Consider the following 24,892-nt stretch of genomic DNA (forward strand, 5'->3'; position numbering starts at 1 on the left):
CTAGAAATGATTCAAACCCAATAGCTGTTCAAAATCAAGATGACTATTTAGAGCCCAGCACAGAGAATCACTCATCTAAGGGTCAAAATAGGCATGGCTTTGGCCATAATTTTACCGCAATGGTTAAGATTTGCAGTGAGCCAAAAATTTATTGCATGAATGATTTCCCAGCAACATTCATCAATTGCCAATTCTCTCTAGTGGCTAGAATTGCTTGTGCTATGCCTTGGTATCCCCTGGGTAGAATTGCACACAATGTATCTCAAAAAATTCTTTCTGAGTTCGTGGAACCACTCACTGGATCCAATGCGAAATAAGGCATAATTCTTGGAGCTTATCCAAATGTCCCTTTGAGGTAAGGTAAGACTAAAGAACATGCTGAAAGCCTGCTTAGTTTTCACTGTAGAGGGTGGGGAACTGTCACGGATTCACAGGATCAGTGCTACACCCCCAGCTTTGGAGGAACCCCTTCCATGTGCCAGACCCCAAGTAGTCTCACTCTTCCTTCAGGGTAGGCCACTCAGCCTCACTGTCTTCTTAGACTGAATCTCTGTGGCTCCAGCACTCCTGCTTCATATTGTGAGCTCTGTTCAGCAAGTCATACTGAGGTAGACTCCTGGTAGACACTTCTGCACTCTTCAGGGATTAATGCACCTCACCAAGTATCTGCAGTGACACTCTAACAGCATTGTCAAAAGAGTAGGGTTTATTAGTCAGGTGGAACACAGAATAGTAAATCTGTAGGTTGGCATAGAGAAATGAAGGTTAAAGCAGAGTCCAAGTCCAGTCTGGTTAGCTCAAAGCCCAGCTAAGCTGTACTCAACCCCCATGTTCAGGCTCTGCCTTTCTGTCTGACCTTGTTCAACTCCCAGGTGAAAGCCCCTGACTCCTTCCAGCAACCAACTGTTATCTCTTACCAGTCCTTTGTTTTTGAGCTGGGGCATTGGGCTCAGCTTCCCTGCTGAGAGATGGCAAAATCAATCTCTCTCTTGGTCATGGGTTGCTAGGTGTCAATGCCATGGTGATTGGCTTTTCCATTGAATTCTTGGATGTTCCATTGACATGGGGTTGACCTCAGACAGTCCTTTTATAACGAACCAGTCAGGCTCAGACAGCTAGGGCAACATTCATACCTGTGTCTCTTAGCCTGCCCTGAGAGCAAACAGTCCTTTTTCTCTCACTGGGTAACCATGCAAAATATAAGGGAAACTGAAGCACACATAGGTTTCATAAAAATATTACAGAAAATTCCCACTTCATCACCAGAGCATACACAGAGGACAAGATAATTCAGGATTTACAGGCCCTTGCCCGGGAAAATGAAAGCAACTCTTTTGAGGTTCCACTTAAGGCTGTACAATTTTCCACACGTCCTCTTCATTCACTTTGATTGCACTACCAGTGTTGTGTCTTATCAAAAACATGAGAATTGCCGTATGTGATCAGAGCAGAGGTCTATTGAGGCTACATCACTGTATTGTCTTTTATTAGACTTCTCACAGGAATAGAGATCTACATAGGATAGGGTAAAAAAATAAAAGTTTTTATTAACAAGCATTTTCCAGTATTAATACTCTGTTCTCAGCAGCTTAGCTCACCACATATAGACAGAGAGAGAGAGAGAGAGAGAGAATCTAGTATATAAGTCACTTCCTGAGCCTCTCTTAAATTAACAGTGTACCCAGATATATGTAGCTCATGTACAATACATCCCCCCTATAAATAAAAGAAGTTTGGAGATGCCATTACCAATGTTCCTACTTCATAACAGCATTAGGACATGCCATAGTCCTTCCATTCTGTGTTTAAATCTTTATTTGGAGCGACACAGCCGTGGTGTCATCTGGTGATTGTATTTGTGTTGATTGTACTCTTCAGTCTGCCTGGTGGGTAGTTCTAAGGGCTTTTTTGTATCACGGTTAGTGTTTTCTTCAGAAAAGGAGCTAGGGGTTACAGTGGACGAGAAGCTGGATATGAGTTAACAGTGTGCCCTTGTTGCTAAGAAGGCTAATGGCATTTTGGGCTGTATAAGTAGGAGCATTGCCAGCAGATCGAGGAATGTGATCATTCATAGATTCATAGATTCTAGGACTGGAAGGGACCTCGAGAGGTCATCGAGTCCAGTCCCCTGCCCTCATGGCAGGACCAAATACTGTCTAGACCATCCCTGATAGACATTTATCTAACCTACTCTTAAATATCTCCAGAGATGGAGATTCCACAACCTCCCTAGGCAATTTATTCCAGTGTTTAACCACCCTGACAGTTAGGAACTTTTTCCTAATGTCCAACCTAGACCTCCCTTGCTGCAGTTTAAGCCCATTGCTTCTTGTTCTATCCTCAGAGGCTAAGGTGAACAAGTTTTCTCCCTCCTCCTTATGACAGAATGCTCCTGTTTAGTTATTATTTTGATACGCTGCCAAAACCTTCCTGAGAAAAGGAAATGAGAGAAGGGAAATGCCGATTTTTAACAGTTAATATCTCAGCAAAAACTGATCAGAATTTCATTAGACAAAGAAAAGGTACTTCAGTGGCCTGAGGGCTATCCCTTGCCAAGTATTGAAGGCCTACTTCAAACAATGGAAGTGAGAGAGCTGCTCAAAAGGTGGCGGGAATCCTTTACAATGGAAAGTATTAGGCAGGCTAAATTATAGACATTGCTATCAGCTTCTATCTAGAAATGAGATGCCCTGAAATCTAGAATGAAGTGGCAGATTGTTTTATGACTCCAGTAGTAACTTTAGTTATTTTTTTAACATTCTCTATTCAGGTCCATGCATCTTTGGCTACAGGGCCCAGGCAAAATGATGGCACGTTTTATGAAATTCGTACCTATGATGTTAAGCCATCAAAGATGAAGGAGTTTGTGGAAATGATCAATAAACACATCCACCTTCGCACAGCTCATTCAGAGATGGTTGGATTCTGGACTGCGGAGTTTGGGGGCATGAATAAGGCCATCCATATTTGGAAGTTTGGTATGCGCAGCATCACTTCATATTGCTCTTGTGTGTCATGTGCATTAGGCAGATGAAACAGGATGTTTCTCTTGGACTCTTATAAATAAATACGAGAGAATAGCTCCTATACTGACAACTGAAAACAAATACAGTAGAACCTCAGAGTTTCGAACACCTCTAATGGAGGTGGTTTGTGACTTTGAAATGTTCATAACTCTGAACAAAACGTTATGGTGGTTCTTTCAAAAGTTTGCAACTGAACATTGATTTAATACAGCTTTGAAACTTTACTGTGCAGAATAAAAATAGTGCTTTTAACCATGTTAATTTAAATGAAACAAGCACAGAAACAGTTTCCTTACCTTGTCAAATCTTTTTTTTTTTTAAACTTTCCCTTTATTTTTTTTAGTAGTTTATGTTTAACACAGTACTGTACTGGATTTGCCCTTTTTTTGGTCTCTGCTGCTGCCTGATTGCGTACTTCCAGTTCCAAATGAGGTGTGTGGATGACCGGTCAGTTCGTAACTCTGGTGTTCATAATTTTGAGGTTCTACTGTACTTGCAGAATTAAGGTGAAGCATTTTTGATATCTCTATGCTAGACAGTCTTGTAGGCCTCTAAAATATTTAATGGAGAAGTTGCAATTGAGACTCTTAATTGCAGTACACATTCATATTTAGGACCTGATCCTGCATTATTGAAGTCAATGAGAATTTTTAAAATTGATTTCAGTGGAAGCAGAATTGGGTCCTTCAGGTTAAAGCGTGGAGCTGGCCAGTCCAATATTTTAGATTTCCCCTCCCTCCTTTCTTGCTCAGATAGTGTTTAATCAGTTTTCTTGTGTGCTTGGAGACACTGTCGTACTGGAGAATATTCCAGGGCCAAATAAAGCTCCAATCCTGCAAACAGAACTGTGTGGATGGACCCTTACACCCACACATAGCACCAGTGAAAGTCATTGCAGTTTTGTGCAGGTGCAGGAATACACCTGGAAGGTTCTCTTTGCAGAGTTAAGACCTAAATGCCTACCTTCAGGTATCATAGAGTAGATTAGGATTTATTTCTACTCTGGGGCATTGGTATTCTTTCTTTTTAATTTTTTTATTTTTAATTTTCCCCAGATCACCCCTTTACATTCATAGAACCTCCTGTGGTCTGAGCAACTGTCTAGAATATCCTTCACCTAATAATTGATCCAGCATCTGTAGAGCAAAATATTTTGAATTCAGATTTAGAAATGATTAACACACAATTCTAATCTTTTTTAATTTTTCCAAATTTCTTGTTGTATGTTCAACTGCTTCTCTTTTTACTTGGTTAATTACTTAAATTCATTTTTGAAGGGTAAACCACTTCTCAACTACTTAATTTTATTAGGGAAAATTGGGATGAAGCTTGTGTGTTTTGTTTTGTTTTACTTGCTTGATTTGTTCTCTAACCATGCTCCAGTGTGGCTACACATCATTCTCTGTCTTTTTCTGATACAATCAGATAGCTTTCTTTTTACATCTTTCTTGTTAGTTAAAATTAATTTGCTTAGTTATTCCCTGTATTTATACCAAGATACTGGTATTTCTCATTATTCATTTGTGTGGCTTTCTCTTCTTAAATTATTGAAAATTCTGCATGTGCGTCTGTCTGTGTACTTTCATATACCCTAGTTATTCAAGGTAACATAAGCAGGATTTAGGACTGTTACTGGGTCCTTAAAAATGGCAAATTTAATCAAGAAATTCTATGCTTTTCCTTTGTTTGAAAAGCTGTCTGAAAGATTTAGACTTTAATAATGTTTCATATAGCCAAACAAAGTATACTTAATGTTACATAAGGGAGAATTAATACAAAATATTCATATATGAGCAAAAACTCAACCAAAAACGAGAAGACTAAAGCAAATCTGTTTAAGGAAAAGGCTAAATCACTACTTATTTCCATTTTTTAGGGTTAGGGTTTCTTATTTCGTACCAACAGCCAAATATCTAGTAGGTATAGAAAGTGTATACATGAAAGACTTAGTGCCAACTTCTAGATACTAAGAGTGATTGTGGCCACCAGCTTTCGTTAAAAAACCCTATTTTAATATTGATGTGAATTTTGCTTGGAAAATTGGTTTGTTCTGAAAATTGTTAGATTAACTCTGAGGGCAAAAGAGGATATTCCTGAAGAAAATTAAACTGTTCTTATGTTGTCACTTAAAAAAAAAAAAATTACCCCAAGTGAGAATATAACTTTTGAATCTTCACGGATGACACTAACCTGTGGGGAGAGGTAGATATGCTGGAGGGTAGGGATAGGGTCCAGAGTGACCTAGACAAATTGGAGGATTGGGCCAAGAGAAATCTGATGATGTTCAACAAGGACAAGTGCAGCGTCCTGCACTTAGGACAGAAGAATCCCATGCACTGCTACAGGCTAGGAACCGACTGGCTAAGCAACAGTTCAGCAGAAAAGCACCTGGGGATTTCAGAGGACGAGAAGCTGGATATGAGTCGACAGTGTGCCCTTGTTCCCAAGAAGGCTAACAGCATATTGGGCTGCATTAGGAGGAGCATTGCGAGCTGATTGGGGGAAGTGCTAATTCCCCTCTATTCAGCACTGGTGAGGCCACATCTGGAGTATTGCATCCAGTTTTTGGCCCCCACTACAGAAAGGATGTGGACAACTTGGAGAGAGTCCAGCGGAGGGCACCGAAAATGATTAGGGGGCTGGGGCACATGATTTATGAGGAGAGGCTGAGGGAACTGGGGTTATTTAATTTGCAGAAGAGAAGAGTGAGGGGGGATTTGATAGCGGCCTTCAACTACCTGAAAGGGGGTTCCAAAGAGGATGGAGCTCGGGTGTTCTCAGTGGTGGCAGATGACAGAACAAGGAGCAATGGTCTCAAGTTGCGGTGGGGGAGGTCTAGGTTGGATATTAGGAAACACTATTTCACTAGGAGGGTGGTGAAGCACTGGAATGGGTAACCTAGGGCGGTGGTGGAATCTCCATCCTTAGAGATTTTTAAGGGCAGGCTTGCCAAAGCCCTGGCTGGGATGGTTTAGTTGGGATTGGTCCTGCTTTGAGCAGGGGGTTGGACTAGGTGAGCTCCTGAGGTCTCGTCCATCCCTAATCTGCTGAGTCTATTAATAGTTTCTGTCTCCTCATAATAAATTTATTTTAATTGAATCCAGTCTGACAGAACTGAATATAGAATTTTAATATGTCTTTCCCTTTCTTGTAGATAACTTTGCCCATAGAGCCGAAGTCCGGAAAGCAGTAGCCAGTGATAAAGAATGGCAAGGAAAATTCATCTCTCCAGTTCTGCCCTTCTTGAATAAACAAAACAATGAAATTGTTTACCTGGTACCTTGGTGTGAGATTGGGAAGCCTTCAAAGGAAGGGGGTGAGATTTATCTGTCTTTGTATTGATTAAAGCTATCCATGTGGATTCGATAAGAAATAGCTTTATGTTTTAACCAAATGTTATGTTGTGTAAAAGGCTAGGGAAAAGTTCAACAGTGGCTTTCTTTTACAGGAATATGTAAGTTAGGGTAGGGCACAGCATACCTGTGTGTGTGTGTGTGCGTGTGTTTGTACTTGTACTTTCATGAGTTGGTGGCTAAAGCCCTGTGCAGTATGGTTGGGAATGAATTGGAAAATTGGATGGATGAATAGCTAAGATGAGCAATCTGTTCCTCCTACAGCAATGCTCTGAATATTTTTCTCTTAACTTGCTTATTTGCTCAATGTATGGGAATGCATTTCTAGAAATATTAAGACAATCCAGTATCCCTTCTCACTTGCAGAATTCATGTTTTACAGTATAAAAGAAAATAAGATTGTCACAGGTTTTAGTGTGATTTCACCCACAAGATCAGATTAGCAGATGACACTCAGATTTTTCACAAATTCATTCACTTTTCTCTCTGTTTAGGAACTGTTTTTTTTTTTCTTGTTTTGTCACAATCATGATTTTAAAAACCTACCTTCTATGAGGTAAATATGCATCATTCATACATTGGTGTCAGTACCGAGTAATCCCTGGAATGTCAATGTTAAAGGTGGCATGTCTTGCAGCAAGCCTGGAGTCTTCTCTGTAAACTTTGTTGTTTCTGTAGTTCCTCCTCAAACAGGAAAGACCCTTGAAGGATAGAGCTGATACGTTTGTCCCAGGTGTCTGGTCAGTGATTGCTGCTTTGGTCTCAGGACACCTCTTGCTGTGATGGGTGCTGCCAAGATTCATGTAGTGGTTATGATGTCATAAATAACATTGACCACCAAGGACACTGTCAGTTTTGGAAAGGCTAGTAGGATCTGGGCTAGTTCACACTGTTCATCTTTCTATAGCCTCAGGAGATTTTGTTGTCTCTAGTCATCTGAATGCTGAATTCGTAGATCCTGGAGAAAAGAGACTGGTGTTCACCTGAAATGGCTTCACTTCTCTTTATCTTTGAAATGGCTCCATCTGTGCAGGGTCGTTCAGTGAACTTTTCATTGTTTTCTTTTCTGTGACCCGTATTCCTGTGTGACATGGTGGATCTTGGGACCCTTTGGAGCAATGTTTTGGTCTACTAACCCCAAAGAGTTGGAAGTTACTGCTCTAACTGAATCACAATAAATGTGAGGATGGCTTGTAAGATTTTCATACCTTTTAGAGAATCAGATGATTAGTTTGACATTTCATGGCTTGTACTGCTGTATTCTTTTTCCATCAGGGGTGTATGAGATGGTTACTTTTCAGATGAAGCCTGGTGGGCCGGCTCTGTGGGGCCAGTCGTTCAGAGCTGCAATCAATGCTCATCTCAATACAGGCTACACGAAGCTGATTGGTGTTTTCCACACAGAATATGGATTACTGAACAGAGGTACAGTACTAGTCAGTTGTCAGTACAGTCATGGGCACAGAGGGGCAAAGGTGCAAATCAGCAATACTTATGAGAGTGTTCAGACTCCTGATTAATGTCATTACAACTTTGGAGGCTGCATTTTGGATCCTGGGCCTCTTGTATGGCTTTAGATAATCAAACATTGTGGTGTCTTATTTCTGTCACCATAACTGTACTTTCCCAGAGTCAGCAGCCATGGTGCTAGCACCAAGCACTGGTATTATGATAAATGGGGTACTTGTCTCACTGTAAGTGTGCTAGAAACCAGTGCCAGCACTAGCCCTGTGTGGAATTGAAACTTCATAGTTACACATCATGCCAATAAGCAAGCCCTGAATCATTGAAAGGATTTAAATGTATAAATAAGTCTGGCTCATGCTTGCTTATGGATCACTTCCTCCTCTCAAATACAGCCAAATTACTCCCTCTTGCCAGGGGAAAAGGAGCAGCATCTTGGCACTAGTTCTGATAGCACTGTAAGTGCATGGAAGGGCACACATGCACCAGGATAGCCCCGCTAGTATCACGGGTGATGCATATGGACATACACAACTGTCTACCTAGTCAGATCCAGTGTTTCTTTTGCCCTGGAATCCTGTACACTGTCTCCCTGAATTCAGCTTGACATGGGGTCTAAAGACAGTTTGCTGAAACTAGAGTTGTGGCTTAAAAGGATTAGAAAATGCAGTGTTAAAAATCAGCATGAGAAAAGCTCTGCAGAAGGAATGTCTTGTTTGATGAATTGCTGCTTTTGGGTGGAGGATTTCAGAACAGAGCAAAGGACCTGTAGGATATTTCATACTGTAATTTAGCTACGGTTTCACTCTTCAATTTGTTATGCTCTTGTTTTCACAGTTCATGTGCTCTGGTGGAATGAGAACCCTGACAGCCGTGCAGCAGGGAGGCATTATGCCCATGAGGACGCCAGGGTGGTAGCAGCTGGTAAGCAAGAAGGCTGTGTCTTTTCAGCATGTATACTGAAAAGTCAGAATACCGTTCATTTAAGAATGCTGTCTTGTTTTACCTAATTCTGTGTATTTAATTTCAGTGCGGGAGAGTGTTAGATTCCTGGAGTCCCAGCAAAATATGCTTCTGATTCCTATGCCTTGTTCACCATTGAAATAGTTTTCTACCGACTGACGTAATGGCAGACAACACAACTTTCATACAGCATTTTTATCCTGAACGGTCATATGGGTCTCTGTCAATACCAATATAATCTAGCCAAATATTCTTCAATTTACTGTATGTGGATAAAACCTAAATCCACATGCTTAATCTTAGCTATAGTCCTCTGCACTCTGTGCCACAATAAGAATTCAAGGCCTGCCTACCATGCCGTGAACTCTGCAAATGCTTCATATTAGCCATGAATTTCTCATCTTATCGCCACTTGAAGATGCATCCATGCAAAAGTATTCTATAACTGGTACAAAAAGGCAAAAGGCCCTTTCCAAAGCTCACAGCTGTACCAGTGCAAGGATGATCGGAGAGCTGTTATCTGTATAATGTACTTTGCTATCTCCTGAGAAGGTCACATCTTCCCAGTTACTACTTGTTGCCCTAAAAAGCAGGAATCCTAACCTAGGTTTTGCATGCTGACCATACCTCTCACTGGTGTGTCTGCTTGTATTTATTATTTTTAATGAGGTTGGAATTAGGTATGAGAAATGTTGCAGTAAAATTGGTTAAGTGGTGATATAGGGAACTCAGCGTAAGTATCAGGAGTATCTTTTTTACTTGAATTACTGTATTGCAATTCATTTAAATTCTTTCTATTGTGGGTCACAGCCCTTTATTCAATTATGACTGAACAGTAAGTTCCATGGATCACATCTCCATGCAAATACTTGTTTATTGTGCTGAAACTGATTATGAATGAATTGATTAATTCTCAAAAAAAACAGGAGTACTTGTGGCACCTTAGAGACTAACAAATTTATTAGAGCATAAGCTTTCGTGTGGGCTGTAGCCCACGAAAGCTTATGCTCTAATAAATTTGTTAGTCTCTAAGGTGCCACAAGTACTCCTGTTCTTTTTGCGGATACAGACTAACACGGCTGCTACTCTGAAACCTTGATTAACTCTGAGAGTTTCTTTATGAATTGTATCATATTAACTGGTCCACTAAAGTACATATGCCTATACTTTTGGAGAAAGCTTTGCCAGACTGTAAAGCTTAAAGCCTAATAAAAGCATTGATTATTGTTCTGCATCTTGTATATAGCCATATTACTCGCCTAAAACTGTTCCTGTCCTTTCAACCAAGAGGCTATAATACTTCTATAAATGCAGCAGTCTGAAGATTCTACCTGTTGGTTCCAGCAGCCTAGATAATAGTTCCTTTAGAGCCAGTAATCTTGCTCCTTAACTTGCTGGAGGGAGTCACTGAGTGTGTAGATCCATGTTGCCCATCTGTCTGGGACTAAAAATCAAATCTTGGTCTAGTTTACAAAGCATTGCCCCAAGATATTAATTCAGTTACTTTATACACAAGTTGAGATATTCAGTGTATGAAGACTTACGACTAAAGCCTAGTTTATAAATAAAAGCAAATGTAAATGGGGAAAATATTGCCCATGGGATGCAACTTAACATTTGTAAAGACAAGTGTATGCAGTGTAGATAGGCTCTGATTGAAGTTGTCAACTATAATAGCCCCCTTAGCTGTACACTGCATTACAGAGGACACGTGTACTATCCTCAGGATGATAGGACCAACGTCAGACTCAGTGGAGACTGACTTCTTCAGAGATCAGTTCTTCCTATCTTTGATATATATTTTTTTTTAAGTGCTAGATTAGGTCTTTGAACTTGAATCTGATTTATTATGCTGCTAGTATCAATTTTGAATATCTCTGACCTTAACCTGGACTAAGTTTTAATAACCATGTGTTACGTGGCACAGGACACTGAGATTTACCCTCTACCGTAGTGGACTGCAGAAGTAAAACTTACATTAATATTGTTTGCATTAAAGGACTAAAACAATTCAGTTCATGGGAAAGGTGTAAAACAATTTTCCACTTAATGTGTGGAAGTTCACATCACAAACCAAACATAAACAAGGTCCTCCTGCGTGTCACAGATTAATAGCACTGCTCTAAACAGTAAATGCATAACAGCAAATTTTTGTAGATGAACAGTGCTGTTACAGCTTTATTTTTGACTTAATACAAGGCAATTAAAATGCCTAATACTTCACAAACAGTTATTAGCAAATACAAATATATATATTTATTTTTAATGAAAATGTCCATTGAAAGATTTAACTTAAGTTTTGTTGTGAAATCTCTAGATTTTGCAAAGTTAACAGATATTCCAGTGCAAAAATAGATCCCATTACAGATAGCAGAAAGTGCTTGGAATGAAGGACCAACTGTATTTTTTTGGGGCGGGGTGGGGGTATGAGGAAGGGGAGAAGCACTTTATCTTGGGGAAAAAATAACAGGTATAGTCCTTATTGAAATACAAATATATTACAGAAAGGGTTGCAACAATTTAATAGCATACAGTAAGTGGTAACATTGTTTCAAATACATAAATGCCCTAAATGCAGTTCTATTATCAGAGTGGTTCACAATTGTAACACGTGTGGCACTTGGATAATTTTGCCTGACATCCAACTCCAAGGGCAGAAAGAAGTAGTTGGAAATCATTTCAGCGAGTGAGAGAGCGGTATGTGAGAACTATATGGCACAGGCTGGATTCCATACAGATTAAAAAAATGTACAAAAGTCAGATTTCTCCAGGGACTGAAGAGGTGTGAAATATTCCTGTTACCTTCAACATCTAGTGTAACTTTTCTTTTTATCATAGAAGCCAGATTGTGCATTAGCACTCTTCAAGGCTTTCTTCTTTGGCAGGATTAGGAGAAATGAGCACATTGTGAGTACAGTGTCTACCCACTGCAAATGAAATCATCCATCAAAAAAACTGCAACCATCTGTATGGGTTTAAAATAAACCCCATTGCAGTGGGCTCAAACTTGCACACCTCACATTCCTATTATACTGACTGGTTCTGTGCATTGCAGGATTGAGTCTATAGCTGTAGTCTCTCTGTTGAGATTGTGAATTAGTGCCACTTGTGATGTTGATTTTCAGAGGTATTAAATGTTCAGTGTGTTCATTGACTCTGAAAATCATATCATAGCCCTGATCCTGCAGCCCTTGGTATCATGTGAGTTACAGCTGCAGGATTGGCCCCAATATTTATAACAGCTCTGCTCCTGGAAATATAATGTATACTGTTAATCTATTAATCATTCGGTGAGGATACTGTAGGGAAGTCTGAGTTCTTGAAAGCACAGTACAGATATGCTTTAAGAAATGAGGTATACTAACCCCTTCTTCTGTCCTTTCCCCTCTACAACAGTATTCTGTGGATTAAATTATGAATACAGTATGTAAAAGGCACTTCAGCATAGCTGTAGATTAGTTTACTTTATCCCAATGCAGAAACACAGTCAGGACTGGTAGACTTAACCCTTTGCACAGTGTTTCATTTAATAAAATGCTGAATTTATCAATGCCAAGATGCCTGGAAGTATATAAATAATCATCACATTGCCTAATGCTGCTAAAGTGATCAGTTCATGGCACTTTCTGTATTTATTAGTGTAAGACTTCGGGGCATTTACTGAAAAAAATCAAGTCATGATGGAGGAGTATCCAGAGGTAATAAATAACTTTTAGAGGCCCGGTTCAGCAAGGGCCATAAAGCACCAGTAGCCCTGTTGACGTCAGTGGGGCTGCTCATGTGCTTAGAGCTGAGGCTGGGTCTAAGGGTTGAAGCACAGCTAGGGTGCCCGAGGAACTTTAGTACAGATGTGCTCCCATGACACAGCCAGACGAGAGAGGGTGTCAGTAATTCTCATCATGGTAAAGTTTTGAATTTTAGATTACGGATTGCTGTCACTGAGGTGTTAGGGCTTATGCGCCTAGTTGTTTCCAAGGGGAACTTGGATGAGGTGGTTTCCTACACGAACAAAAGTATATTCTGCAGTTAGGGTTCACCTAATAAACTACAGCACATTAATCTAACCATATATCAATTTCCATGTAGGAGAGTTTCAGGCAAATTGTTGTAGCTGAAGCCAGGGCTGGTGGTACTTGTTCGAACACATAATCTGGGATTTGCACAGACCATATTACATGCCTGTAACAAAGTTATCACTGAAAATAGAGCATGACAATGCCGACATAATGTAATAAATTACACTGTGGCTAACGATCTAATTGAAGTATTTCCATACCCTAACTGCTGCTTTTTTAAGGACATATAAATAATATTGTTGAGAAAAATCTACATCTCTTCAGGTTTTCAGTTTACGTGACAAAGCCAGAAATGACACCACATTTGAGCTAAGCAATAGCGACTTTCAGATGCTGGTTACCTTTCTGCTGCCAAACAGGAATTCAAGAATAGGCATTACATAGCAGAATGACTGTCTCGTGTGTTATAAGTTACTCTTGGCATTAGCAGCATATACAACCAATGAGTGTGCTGCTCTAGTCTGATTCCCTAGTTTTGCTTCTCACCCACTGCTCTCTACTCAGTCCTTGCGCAGCCTTCCAAGTGGCACTACTGTGGTATCGCCAGAGGAGCAGCAAAGTACTTAACTACATAAAGGCTCATTAGGGAGCAGATGATTGGTCACAATGCTAGTGGGACAGTCCCATACATTTGCAAGGTTCAGTTGTGCACACTGCCATCCCTGCAGCGGATGATGAGATAGGTTATCAAATCTCTGTGTACCATCTACATATGGTATGCTTCTTAGTTTAGGATTATTACCGATTGACCTCCACCAGTCTATAAAGATCTTTACAGAGTAGCCGGTCAGGTGGTTCCTCCCCCCCCCCCCCCCCCCCCCCCCCCCCCCCCCAAAATAAGGCCACAACACTGTGTCTTTTGGTAACTGGTTGGCACTGACTGTTTCGGTGCATTCATTGCCGGCAATGCATGTAGCACCAGGGAAATTCCACTCCCAATATGAAAAAATTTAAAGAGTACAAACGTGCACACCTTTAAAATATCAATAAATAATCACTGGCCATGATTCCGCAATAAACGATTGTTGCAACTCTAGGAAAAGTATACGGTGTAGGAACAAAATACAGTATGGCTGAAAGCCCACAGTGTCCAATGGGTTCCATACTACAGTTTCACAGAGTTATACTGTAATGAACTAGATTCAAGTCAGTCACTTGAGAACAGTACAACAAGGCAATGACTCCAAGAGGCACTGCCTCTGTAATGGAATTTTGTTTTCATTGCATTGAATTGCATTGCATTGAATGGTTATCAGTAGAGTGTCCAGTTTACGTCTTTCCCTCTGTATCCTCTAGCTTTCCCCTTTGGGAATATCCCATTCCATGCAAAGGAAGGTGTGCCGTCTCGTCCTTCTGCTCAACACCATGTCCTTGCCTAGAGTAGCTCACACGCAACTTTCTTTCACCTTCTCATCTTGCAGAAAAGAAGTAAGGATTGCAATGTCCACAACAGTCTGGTTTTTGTGCAATGACATGTCCTTTGTGTGGTCATCATCACTTTGGTCCTTGGCAAAGTTTACAAATACCTACAAGAGAAAAGGGTCATGGAATCTTTAGTCACTTTGGGCTCTGCTTAATGCAGGACGTTTTCCTCTACGAACTGTTTGTTTACCATGAATTCAACCCTGCTCCCTATTGAAACCAATGACAAATTTCCCACTGGCTTCAATGGCAGTAGGATTAAGTCCAGTATCTACTATTTGTCAATTAAAATAGAGTTACAGAAGAAAAGCTCAGGTGGAAAAATAAAAAATCTGCCACACAGGAAGCAGCATTATCCAAAGGCCTCAGCTGCCTTATCAGCTGTTTTGGCTACTGCACCCCTCTTCATTGCACTAGCTTCGCTGGTCACTGCATTGAGCTCAACATCCTATTCATCAATTTCTTCCTGCTCACAACCCGCATTTTATCCTCCCTCCCTCTACATCCTTCTCCCACCCTTTGCTTCTGATCACTCTTGCTTTCAGACTCCTTTTCCACTATCCCCAGAGTGGGACCTCTGTGCCAAGCATCCTCTGCAAAACCCTTTCAACACAGATCTCTTCAGCAATGGTAGCGCCACACCTTTTCCTGCTTCTGTACTGCATAGTGCCAGTGCTAGATTATAAACTCTTTGAAGCAAAGGCCCTGCCTTTTGAAGTCTCCTGGAAGGTGCCATGTATTTTTACACTGCTATGTACCTTGCATTTATAAATACCGCATGTGTTTACTGCGGGCTATATACCTTGCACTGGAAAGTATTACCTTGCACTACAATGGTACCTCTCATCTGAGGATTTCAAAGGCTTTTATGAACATGAATTTCACCTCCCAAGACCACTGTAGGCATTCTGAACCCCATTTTACAGATGAAGAAACACCCACACAGAGGGTTAATGACTTTACCCACAGTCACACAGGATATCTGTGGAACAGGAACAGAAACCACGTATCCTAATGTTCAGTTCTGTACAATTGCAAGACTATACTTTGTCCCTCAAATGTGTTTCTCTTAGCTTTTATGTCACATTTAGCCTGCAGGCTTGGTTCAGAGTAGGGAGAAAAAGATGCAGTGGATAAGCCAATGATGATAATACCTAGCTCTTATGTAGCCCTTTTCATTAGTAGATCTAAAAGTGCTGTACAAAAGGAGGTCAGCAGCATTATCCACATTTTACAGATGGGGAAACTGAGGCACAGAGCGGTGAAGTGACGCCCAAGCTAGTTGCAGAGTTGGGAATGGAAGCCAGGTCTCCTGAGTGCTCTATCCACTAGGCCCCACATAAATATCCCATTTGCCTTTCTACAAAGGTGAGATTCATTGACATGTTACAATCTCCACATAGGAAATACTCAGCTGAAGACAAATGGTCAAACTCTGCTCCCAGTTACACTCTGGAGGTCCACTGAAGTCAGTAGAGTTACTCAGGGTTTCCCAGCTATGTAAAGAGAGGAGAATTGGGCTCACAGCACACTAGAAACTTACTTGGTCAAGTGTAGTCTGAGAAACGGAGTAGTCTTCTATGTGGAGTCTTTTTTTGTTCTGGGAGAGGATGCTAAATATCCTAGCCAGAGAGGATGGCGAGGATGGGAGCTGGTACTGAAGCATGTTCCGATGCTTCTCCTTCAGGACGCTGCCAGGAAAGGCAAGCCCGAAGAATTCCTGAACGGGCTTCAGGTTAGGGTTTGCCCCCGCTATTCGCACTACTATTGTATAACCATCTCCAAACCTGCAAACAGCAGCAAGCAGAGGAGTTTAGGTGAGTCTCTTTGAAAAAGAGGTGTCATTTAAAATACACAGCCATTTCCTGTAGCTTAAAGAGCAACAAGAAAGCCACATAAGAAGAGCTGAAGAAGGAGAAAAAAAATCACGTCAATATCCCAGCAGCTCAGATTGAACTGGTTGGCAGCCCTAAAAATGCAGGCCCACTGACAAGTCTATGGCCTGAGCAAATTGAAAGTGCTCACCTGTTCTTCAGATGCTGGACGCTGCCAAGACACCTGAACCGCCCGTTGACCATTATTGCCATTCGAGTGCACAGGGCTTCGCATTCTTCCATGCTATGGGGGCAAACAAAAAAACATTTAACCCTGCAAAAAGCCTGCATTTTCTGAAATCACCACCGCTACATCTCACCAACCTGCATTTACAGAAACGAAGCAGCTGAGCTGAATGTTTAGATTTCAAAATCCACCCCCAATTAAATCAGACTGGGGAAATACAATGCAGTATATACCCAACTATAATGAACACTACATGCCTGTGAGATGTAAGCACCACTGATCTCCCCTCCTTGATGACGCTCAGAGCACAGTTCCATAAGAAACGGCGTGCTTTGGGATCCATTCCCGTGGTTGGCTCATCCTGAAAATTACATTTAGTAAACCATGTTATACTATAACATGCTACTGACACACTATTTCGTATACAATGACAATATTTAACTGTGAAGAGTGAAAACCACACCCATCCAAATGATTTTTACTGGAAAAGTTTAAAAGAAGAAAAAATTTTATGGAAATTTCCCCCCTTTTTTTTCAAAATTTAAAATATGATTTTTTCCCCAGAAATTTTAACTTAGTAAAAATTTGATCAGCTCTATTGTTGGTCAAAATTTGGAGAACAAATTTTGTGAATGTTGTACATTTTTTTCTCTAATTAAAAAATTTGGTCATCAATTTCAATATTGGAAAAAATTAGTGAGCTCTAGTTTAAATAGAATGTGTAGCTCTCACTCATCACATACTATGGATTTTAGTAGCTCTTTTTCAAGAATTCACAAAAGGAAAGATAAAACCATTGCTTTCTTGTCTATTCTTTTCTCAAACTGTTCACACATAAAGAGCTGGATCTGATCATCCATCTATGCACAGAACTCCCTTGAAGTTAAGGGAGTTTTGTATATAAAGCAGTGGCAGGCTATCAGCCTTAATTCTTAGTGAGTATCCAAATCTAGACGGTCATTGCCAAAGTAATCGGAAACAACTCTCTGGAACAAATTTCCAAAAATATATAGCATGAGCTTCAGGCCTCTATTTTGCCCTGTATTTGTACATATAACTACATCATGTTCACATATAAGTTGGCCCTTTGCACATACAAATGACATGTTATGCATTTAAATGTATACTTCATTGCCAAATGGTAAAACTTCACAGACTTCAATGGGAACAGCATTGAGACCTAGTTATTTTTTAATGGAAAGAAATGTTAATACACGAAGAGTCGTGAACTCACCAGGAACACCACCGGAGGGCTCCCAATCAGGGCAATAGCAGTGGAGAGCTTGCGTCTGTTCCCTCCACTGTAGTTCCCAGCATATTTTTCTCCATACTTCACAAGGCCCAGTTTACGAATTGCCCATTCGCCAACCTACAGGAAGAGAGGGCAACATGACCTTCTGAATCAATATCTATGGGTGGGAACTACTGCACTGGAAGGTAAAGAGTCTTTGGGAAATAGAAAAATATTTATAAAAATTAGGGCTGTCAGTTAATCTCAGTTAACTCACGTGATTAACTAAAAAAAAAATTCATCGCAATTAAAAAAATTCATGGCAATTAATCACACTTATAACAATAGAATATCAATTGAAATGTATTAAATATTTTTGGATGTTTTTCTACATTTTCAATATTGACTTCAATTACAACACAGAATACAACGTATACAGTGCTCACTTTATATTATTTTACTACAAATATACGCACTGTAAAATGATAAAAGAAATAGTATTTTTCAATTCACCTCATACAAGTATGAAGAACAGTCTCTATCATGAAAGTGTAACTTCCAAATGCAGATTTTTTTTTTGGTTACATAACTGCATTGAAAAACAAAACAGTGTAAAACTTTAGAGCCTACAAGTCCACTCAGTCCTACTTCTTGTTCAGCCAATCGCTAAGACAAAAAGTTTGTTTGCATTTACAGGAGATAATGCTGCCTGCTTCTTGTTTACAGCGTCACCTGAAAGTGAGAACAGGCGTTCACATGGCACTTTTGTAGCCGGTGTTGCAAGGTATTTACATGCCAGATATGCTAAACATTTGTATGCCCCTTCGTGCTTCGGCCACCATTCCAGAGGTCATGCTTCCATGCTGATGATGCTCGTTAAAAAAATAATGCGTCAATTAAATTTGTGACTGTCCTCCTTGCGGGGAGAATTGTATGTCTCTTGCTCTGTTTTACCCACATTCTGCCATACATTTCATGTTATAGCAGTCTCGGATGATGACCCAGCACATTTTCTTTTTAAGAACACTTTCACTGCAGATTTGACAAAATGCAAAGAAGGTACCGATGTGAGATTTCTAAAAATAGCTACAGCACTTGTCCCAAGGTTTAAGAATCCGAAGTGCCATCCAAAATCTGAGAGGGATGAGGTGTGGAGCAGGCTTTCAGAAGTCTTAAAAGAGCAACACTCTGATGCAGAAACTACAGAACCCGAACCACCAAAAAAGAAAATCAACCTTCAGCTGGTGGCATCTGCACGCCAGCTACAACAGTGCCATGCGAATGCCTGTTTTCACTTTCAGGTGACGTAAACAAGAAGCAGGCAGCATTATCTTCTGCAAATTGTAATCAACCTTGTTTGTCTGAGTGATTGGCTGACCAAGAAGTATGGCTGAGTGGACTTGTAGGCACTAAAGTTTTACATTGTTTTATTTTTGAGTGTAGGTTTTTTTTTTTACATAATTCTATATTTGTAAGTTCAACTTTCATGGTAAAGAGATTGCACTACAGTACTTGTGTGAGGTGAATTGAAAAATACTATTTCTTTTGTTTTTTTTACAGTGCATATATTTGTAATAAAAATAAATATAAAGTGAGCACTGTACACTTTGTATTCTGTGTTGTAATTTAAATTAATATATTTGAAAATGTAGAAAACATCCAAAAATATTTAAAATAAATGGTATCTATTGTTTAACAGTGTGATTAATTTTTTTAATTGCTTGATGGCCCCAATAAAAATAGACCCAGTTATACAGCACCCTCTTTGGATAATGCTCAGTGCCCATTCACTTGGTGGCAAGCTACTGTTTCCTAGGGCTTGCAGTAACATGACTCATTGTGCGCTCATAGGAAATGGCCCAAGATTCCTCAAGGTGCTTGCAGTTACTACACACCACCACTGCAGAAGAAGGCCGTTAAACTGATTGGGGAAGATCCTCAGCTGCTGTAAACGGGCACAGCTCCCTTACACAGATATGGCCCATTAGTATTTCCAGACCAGCACTCTATCAAGATCTACCGCATATGGGATGTAGATGGCATATGTTGCTGACAGCATGAGAAATCAACAGCAGAGAGGGAGTGGCCTGATTGACTGCTCCAGCACTGGGAACACCCAAATGTCAGTGTTCAAATAATGAAAATTTAGTCCCTATAAACTATGAGTGGCCAGACTGGGAAGCCCTTAAATTGGTGAGCATTTATTCTCAATGAACTCAATGGGACTACTCCTCAGAGTAAATGATCAGCAACAGGAATAAGGACTCCACCATTTATCCCTAAATAAGCATTCCTTAAGGCAACCGATCAGTCTAGGAATAATGGTGACCAGTAGGAAAAGCCCGGGGAGGGTTTAACTGACTTGAAACCCAGGTTGATTGGTAATATCAGCTGCTCTGTGCAGGACACAGTTGTCCTAGGTAGGAGTGAATGAGCAGAACACTTGTTTGATACTGAAAAAATACAGCAGATGACAATTTCACTATCCTGTCCAAACCGGCGGATTAAAGTGGGCAGTGGAATGCATGCCAGCAAAAAAGTGTAAACAGTTCAGCCTGGGTCTGTGCTTTCTGTTTTGCGTACCTGGCAGACTTCTTTCTCAGGAACACCCCGTAAAAGTGCAAAGAACTCCAGATGTTCTCTCCCTGTCAGCAGCTCATTAATAGCATCAAACTGAGGACAATAGCCCATGTTCTGATGGACTCCTTGGATGTTAGACAAGATACTGTAAAGCAAGAGAAGATCCATAGTTAGGGTTGTGCAACATCCATTGCCTTTTCAGGTAGGGAACACAGAACAGGGATTTGACCAGTCATCATTCTGGAAGTATAACCAGTGGCTTAGGCAAAGCTGTGACTGGATCCCAAAAGCAATTGGGGGTCACAGTAATTTCTTTTAAAATGTGACTGTTAATCACGATGGGTACCATTGTCAAAAACGCCTACGTAACTTAAGAGCCTATGGGCATGTCTACATGGCAAGTTACTGCGTGGCAAGCCTGGACTGCTACAGCACAGTGAAAGTCCTGGAGTGCCAGCAGTAATGGGACTTTGACTGTGCTCGAGCAGTGTCCACATGGGGCAATACTGTGCAGCAAGCTGATGTGCTGGAGTTTCACACCGTGGCTTGCTGCACAGTAACGTGCTGCGTGGACAAGCCCTAAGCCCCATTTTTAAAAGTGACTCAGGATTTAGGTACATTTGAAAATGTTACCCTATGACCTTGACTCAGCAGAGCACATGCTTAAAGTTAGGCAGGTTTAGCCCTGGTGCAAGCAGGGGCCAGTCTAGCAAAGTCAGTGGAGTTACAGCTGCTTGGGAATTTGAACACACAGGAAGGAGAGAGAAGCAGAGGATTTTCTTTGGTGTAAAGCAGAGGCAAGTGTCTTCTGCTCACCTGTTTCCCTTCAGATAAGCTTCTCCTCCCGTCACATCTGTATCTCCAGTTAGCATCTTGAAAGTTGACGACTTGCCAGCGCCATTCACTCCCAGGAGGCCAAAGCACTGAAAACATTAAAGAGCATATGAGCCCATGTGTATTTGAGTGCATGATTTGACCTGCAGAATCTTTTATTACTGACAATGACAGGCATAAGGCAGGAAGAAGTCCCTGGACTCTCAGAGCTCAGGGTGAGAGTGAGGGTCTATAGGAAAAAAACATCTTTTTATGTATAAATGTGAGCAAATTTGATCTGGAATTCGCAAGACAGACTAACGATGGCTCCCCCCATTCTGACAGCTGCTCTTCAGTGTAATACCACATTTTCATAGCAAGTTTCTGAACTTTTATTTCCAACTGAAATCATTTGGAAGGGAGAAGGGAACAAAAGCATTTTATCTAGAGGAATAGCCTCAGACTGCATACCAAACACTAATGTATTTATCCTGCCACCCCAAGTGAGTGCGATTATCCTTGTTATCCTGAGGGATTTAGTGATTTGTCCAAGGTCACACCCAGAGTCTGTGGCAGAGCAGGGAACTGTCTTAAGCACAAGACCATGTTTCCTCTTCATTACAATGAAAACCTCAAGGATTTCAGCTCTTATCCTACTCACTGCCTTCTACTGCTCCTAAATAGTTCAGTAAAAACAAACACAGATCTAGATGACAAATTGGTCGTTACCTCCCCAGGAGGGATTCCAACACAGATCCGGTCAACAGCTGGTTTTCTCTTCATTCTATAAATCTGAAACCAGGAAATACAAATTAATGAAAATAAGCAATGTGGGAGGGTGGGAGAAGAGAGAGACTCTGAGCCCCACGTACTTCCCAAGACATCCTTAAGGCTCCAGTCCTGATCCCCCTGGACTTGATGGCTAAATTCTCATTGGACTTCAGTGGGACAGGATTAGGCTTTTTACTACTACATCAAATCATACTAGCCATACTCCCGGAGGTAACTGGTGGTCGAGATAATCAGGGGAGCTGATTCTGGGGTCTGTACTCAGGCATACAGGGCCAGATCCTCGGCTGGGGTTAATTGGCATAGTTCTGTTGACTTCAATGGAGGGTCTGGCCCAATATCTGATTGGGAAAGAAACTGTAATGCGTCAGACAGTGCCCCAGACATGCGAGACTTGTGCCAGAGATACGTGCATTCTGGATGCAGATGCACTGCTAACATCCAACACATTTTACCTGCTGGAAGTGAACTGCCTTTTAAGCCTGTGAATAGAATGTATCTGGGCCCTGACTCAAAGTCCACTGAAATCAGTGAGAGTCTTCCCCTTAACTCCCGTGGGCTCTGGATCAGGTCCTGGGTAAGCTGTGTGGTACTGGTGAGGGACTGCCCCAGCCCCAACCTATCTAGGTAAGCATGAGCAGCCCTCTCTCTCTCACCTTGGTCAACTCTTTGATTTCAAGGATGTCACTCTGTCCGCCGCCACTAATTATCCTCTGCCTCTCCCTGGTCACATCCTCATCTTCATCATTCACAGGAGGCAACTTGGCACTGACAGGCCTTCGAAGGGGAACAAGTCAACATGTGAAAAGGAAGAGAAGAAAGCATCCAAGGTGAATGCATTACAAATGAAAGAGAGGGTGAGACAGATGTCAATCATGCACCAGCATCCAAACAGAACACACCCGGGGAAGCCCTTCTGTGTTTGCAATTCAACCCTGTGCAGAAGGCTAGCAAGCTGCTTCCGTCCCACTTAGGCCTTCAAAGCGAGGCTTCAGTGCACAGGCCGTGTGCTGACCCTGTGCACGCAAGGGAACTTCACCCATAGTGAATGCTGATCTGTTTGGTGTCAGAGATTCTATAAAAGTCTCGCTGTTAAATCCAGGCACATAACTCCTAAGGCCTCCAGCACACTCTTGGGCTACTGATTATTGCTGTGTTCACATAGCGTCCTCCAGACAAAACCAATTTCACATCAACTAATGTTTGCTCAAGTTCAAAATACTGCCAAGGACCAAAATGTTCTTTCTTCGAGATGCCTCCCACAGCTTTTCTCAGGCTGGGAGATGGGTTTGAACTAGAATTTTAAACCTGTACTAGTGATGCAAACTTTGGGCCCATTCCTGCTGCCACTCAGGTAAATGGAAAAACGACATACAGGCTCTGGCTGCACAATAATTTCCCACTGTGAATTGACAATGAGGTGGTACAATGGCTGGCTGCACAAGCATCATCATTAACACAAGGTTGCTAACTGTGATTTGACCTCGCTGATTGTCTGAGTTGTAGCATGGGTCTTTTGCAGTATGACCAGGCCAGCTGAATCCTATCTGCCACTGTCCTGTATGTCAGAGCCAAGCGCACACCTCAGGCTTCCGTGCATCTCCCCAGCCCCAGCCCACAACACGGACGCATGATGCAGAGCGAGCTTACCTCGGTTTGATGAAGAACCTGTACTGGATGAGCACTGTGATCAGGAAGAAGACTGCCCCTTCCACAGCCATGGCAAAGAGGTTCCGTCCCACCAGATCCCAGGACAGAGGGGACACAAAACGGTTCTCCCCTGTTTGGAAAAGCCAAAACACAGTCAGCTTTGCACAGCAGCTGGCGAGACTGATACAAAGATGAAAGGCTCTTGCCCTGAGAGAGCTTACAGACTAATTTTAGACAAGATGCAATGAGAGGGTGATGCTAAGGGGAAAGAGAGGACAAAGATAATAAGATCACGTGATGACCCAGTTTTGGCTTGTGCACGTAGTACTTTTCTAATAGTGATATTCAGATGTTCATTGTGCTAGGTGCTGCACATAGCTATAGTAATAGACAGGCCCTGCCCTGAAGAGCTTACAATCTAAACAGACAAGACAGTGAAAGGAAGCATTATCCCCATTTTACAGAGGGGGAACTGAGTCACAGAGAGATGAAGTGACTTGCCCAAGGGCACACAGAAAGTCTGTGGCGATGTCAGGAGTTGAACCCCACTCTCCTGACTCCCAGCCCCAGTGCCTTAACCACACGACCATCCTTCCTCTCAACTTGAGGCTGCATTTCATACAACTACATTTTTGTATTTTTAAAGAATCAACTGACTCCCTAATAACTCAAGCTCCCTAACAGCTGAGAACCATTTGCTCGCTTGTCCTGGTAAGGAATCAGATGGGCTATTTACAGGCTCTGGCCAGTTCAGAGCAGACCTCTGTACTGTTTTCACTACTGTTAGCTAGGCACTAATCCTGCCAGGCCCTGGGAGCCAAGGCCCCTCAGTTCCTGGTGATTTCAATGGGAGTGGAAGGCAGTCAGCACCTCCCAGGCTCATGCCCTAGGTGTCCAGCTGACGTTGTGGATCCCACATTGTGTGAGGTCACTTACCAAACCTTTCCAAAGCGTCGGCCATGGCCTGATTTTTCACCATGTCGATCAGTCCCCGCCCCAGGCAGAAGTGGGGGAAGATGAGGAACACAGACTTCAGGATTTCATTGATATTGTTCAGCTTCTAACGGAACAAAAGCCAAGCACAAATCAGCTACCTGAGCAGCTTCTCAGGGCGAGAACCAAAAAGCAGGGAGGTTTAGCTTGCTGAGGGTGACTGTCCTGTAAATTTGCTTCCCAATGGGTAGAAACAACCACTCCACCACCCTCTGACAGCACAGATTAGACAAACAAACTTGACAAATAATGGGAGAACCCTCTGGACATGATTATAATTGTGCCCCGGGACCCCATGTGCTAAGCACTGTATGTACCAACACCACAAAGATAGTCCGGCCCAGAGAGCTCACAGTCCAAGATTTAGATAATATGCTTGAGGTGAACAAATAGGGCTGGGGTCGAGGTAACAGCAGAGAGATGGGATTGCCCTGCACTGTCTCAGTCACAGATTACCATCAGCTGAACTAA

At 41.7% G+C, this 24,892-nt stretch overlaps 2 protein-coding genes across 2 annotated transcripts in view; one reads left to right on the forward strand and one right to left on the reverse strand.

Annotated features, from left to right (window-relative positions):
* Positions 1-2,579: 2,579 nt before the first annotated feature.
* LOC112112203 (protein NipSnap homolog 3A) lies at positions 2,580-9,767 on the forward strand. The gene is made up of 6 exons (XM_024208015.3): positions 2,580-2,585; positions 2,771-2,978; positions 6,181-6,342; positions 7,655-7,804; positions 8,681-8,767; positions 8,874-9,767. Exons 1-6 carry the CDS (start codon positions 2,580-2,582, stop codon positions 8,948-8,950), a joined length of 690 nt encoding a protein of 229 aa, XP_024063783.2. The 3' UTR covers positions 8,951-9,767.
* Positions 9,768-13,708: 3,941 nt separating this feature from the next.
* Positions 13,709-24,892, reverse strand: part of ABCA1 (ATP binding cassette subfamily A member 1) — a 92,270-nt gene continuing 81,086 nt past the window's right edge. Inside the window, exons 37-47 of the mRNA XM_024208018.3 lie at positions 24,365-24,488; positions 23,429-23,558; positions 22,435-22,555; positions 21,719-21,781; positions 20,993-21,099; positions 20,180-20,321; positions 17,600-17,734; positions 16,623-16,726; positions 16,330-16,422; positions 15,848-16,091; positions 13,709-14,408 (exon numbers count right to left, since the gene is read on the reverse strand). Coding sequence (XP_024063786.2) covers positions 14,268-14,408; positions 15,848-16,091; positions 16,330-16,422; positions 16,623-16,726; positions 17,600-17,734; positions 20,180-20,321; positions 20,993-21,099; positions 21,719-21,781; positions 22,435-22,555; positions 23,429-23,558; positions 24,365-24,488 — 1,404 coding nt within the window. The 3' untranslated portion in view covers positions 13,709-14,267. The remainder of the gene's footprint in view (positions 14,409-15,847; positions 16,092-16,329; positions 16,423-16,622; positions 16,727-17,599; positions 17,735-20,179; positions 20,322-20,992; positions 21,100-21,718; positions 21,782-22,434; positions 22,556-23,428; positions 23,559-24,364; positions 24,489-24,892) is intronic.

Source organism: Terrapene carolina, unplaced genomic scaffold (genome assembly GCF_002925995.2).
Source record: "Terrapene carolina triunguis isolate 2854851 unplaced genomic scaffold, T_m_triunguis-2.0 Scaffold94, whole genome shotgun sequence".
NCBI lineage: Eukaryota > Metazoa > Chordata > Testudines > Emydidae > Terrapene > Terrapene triunguis.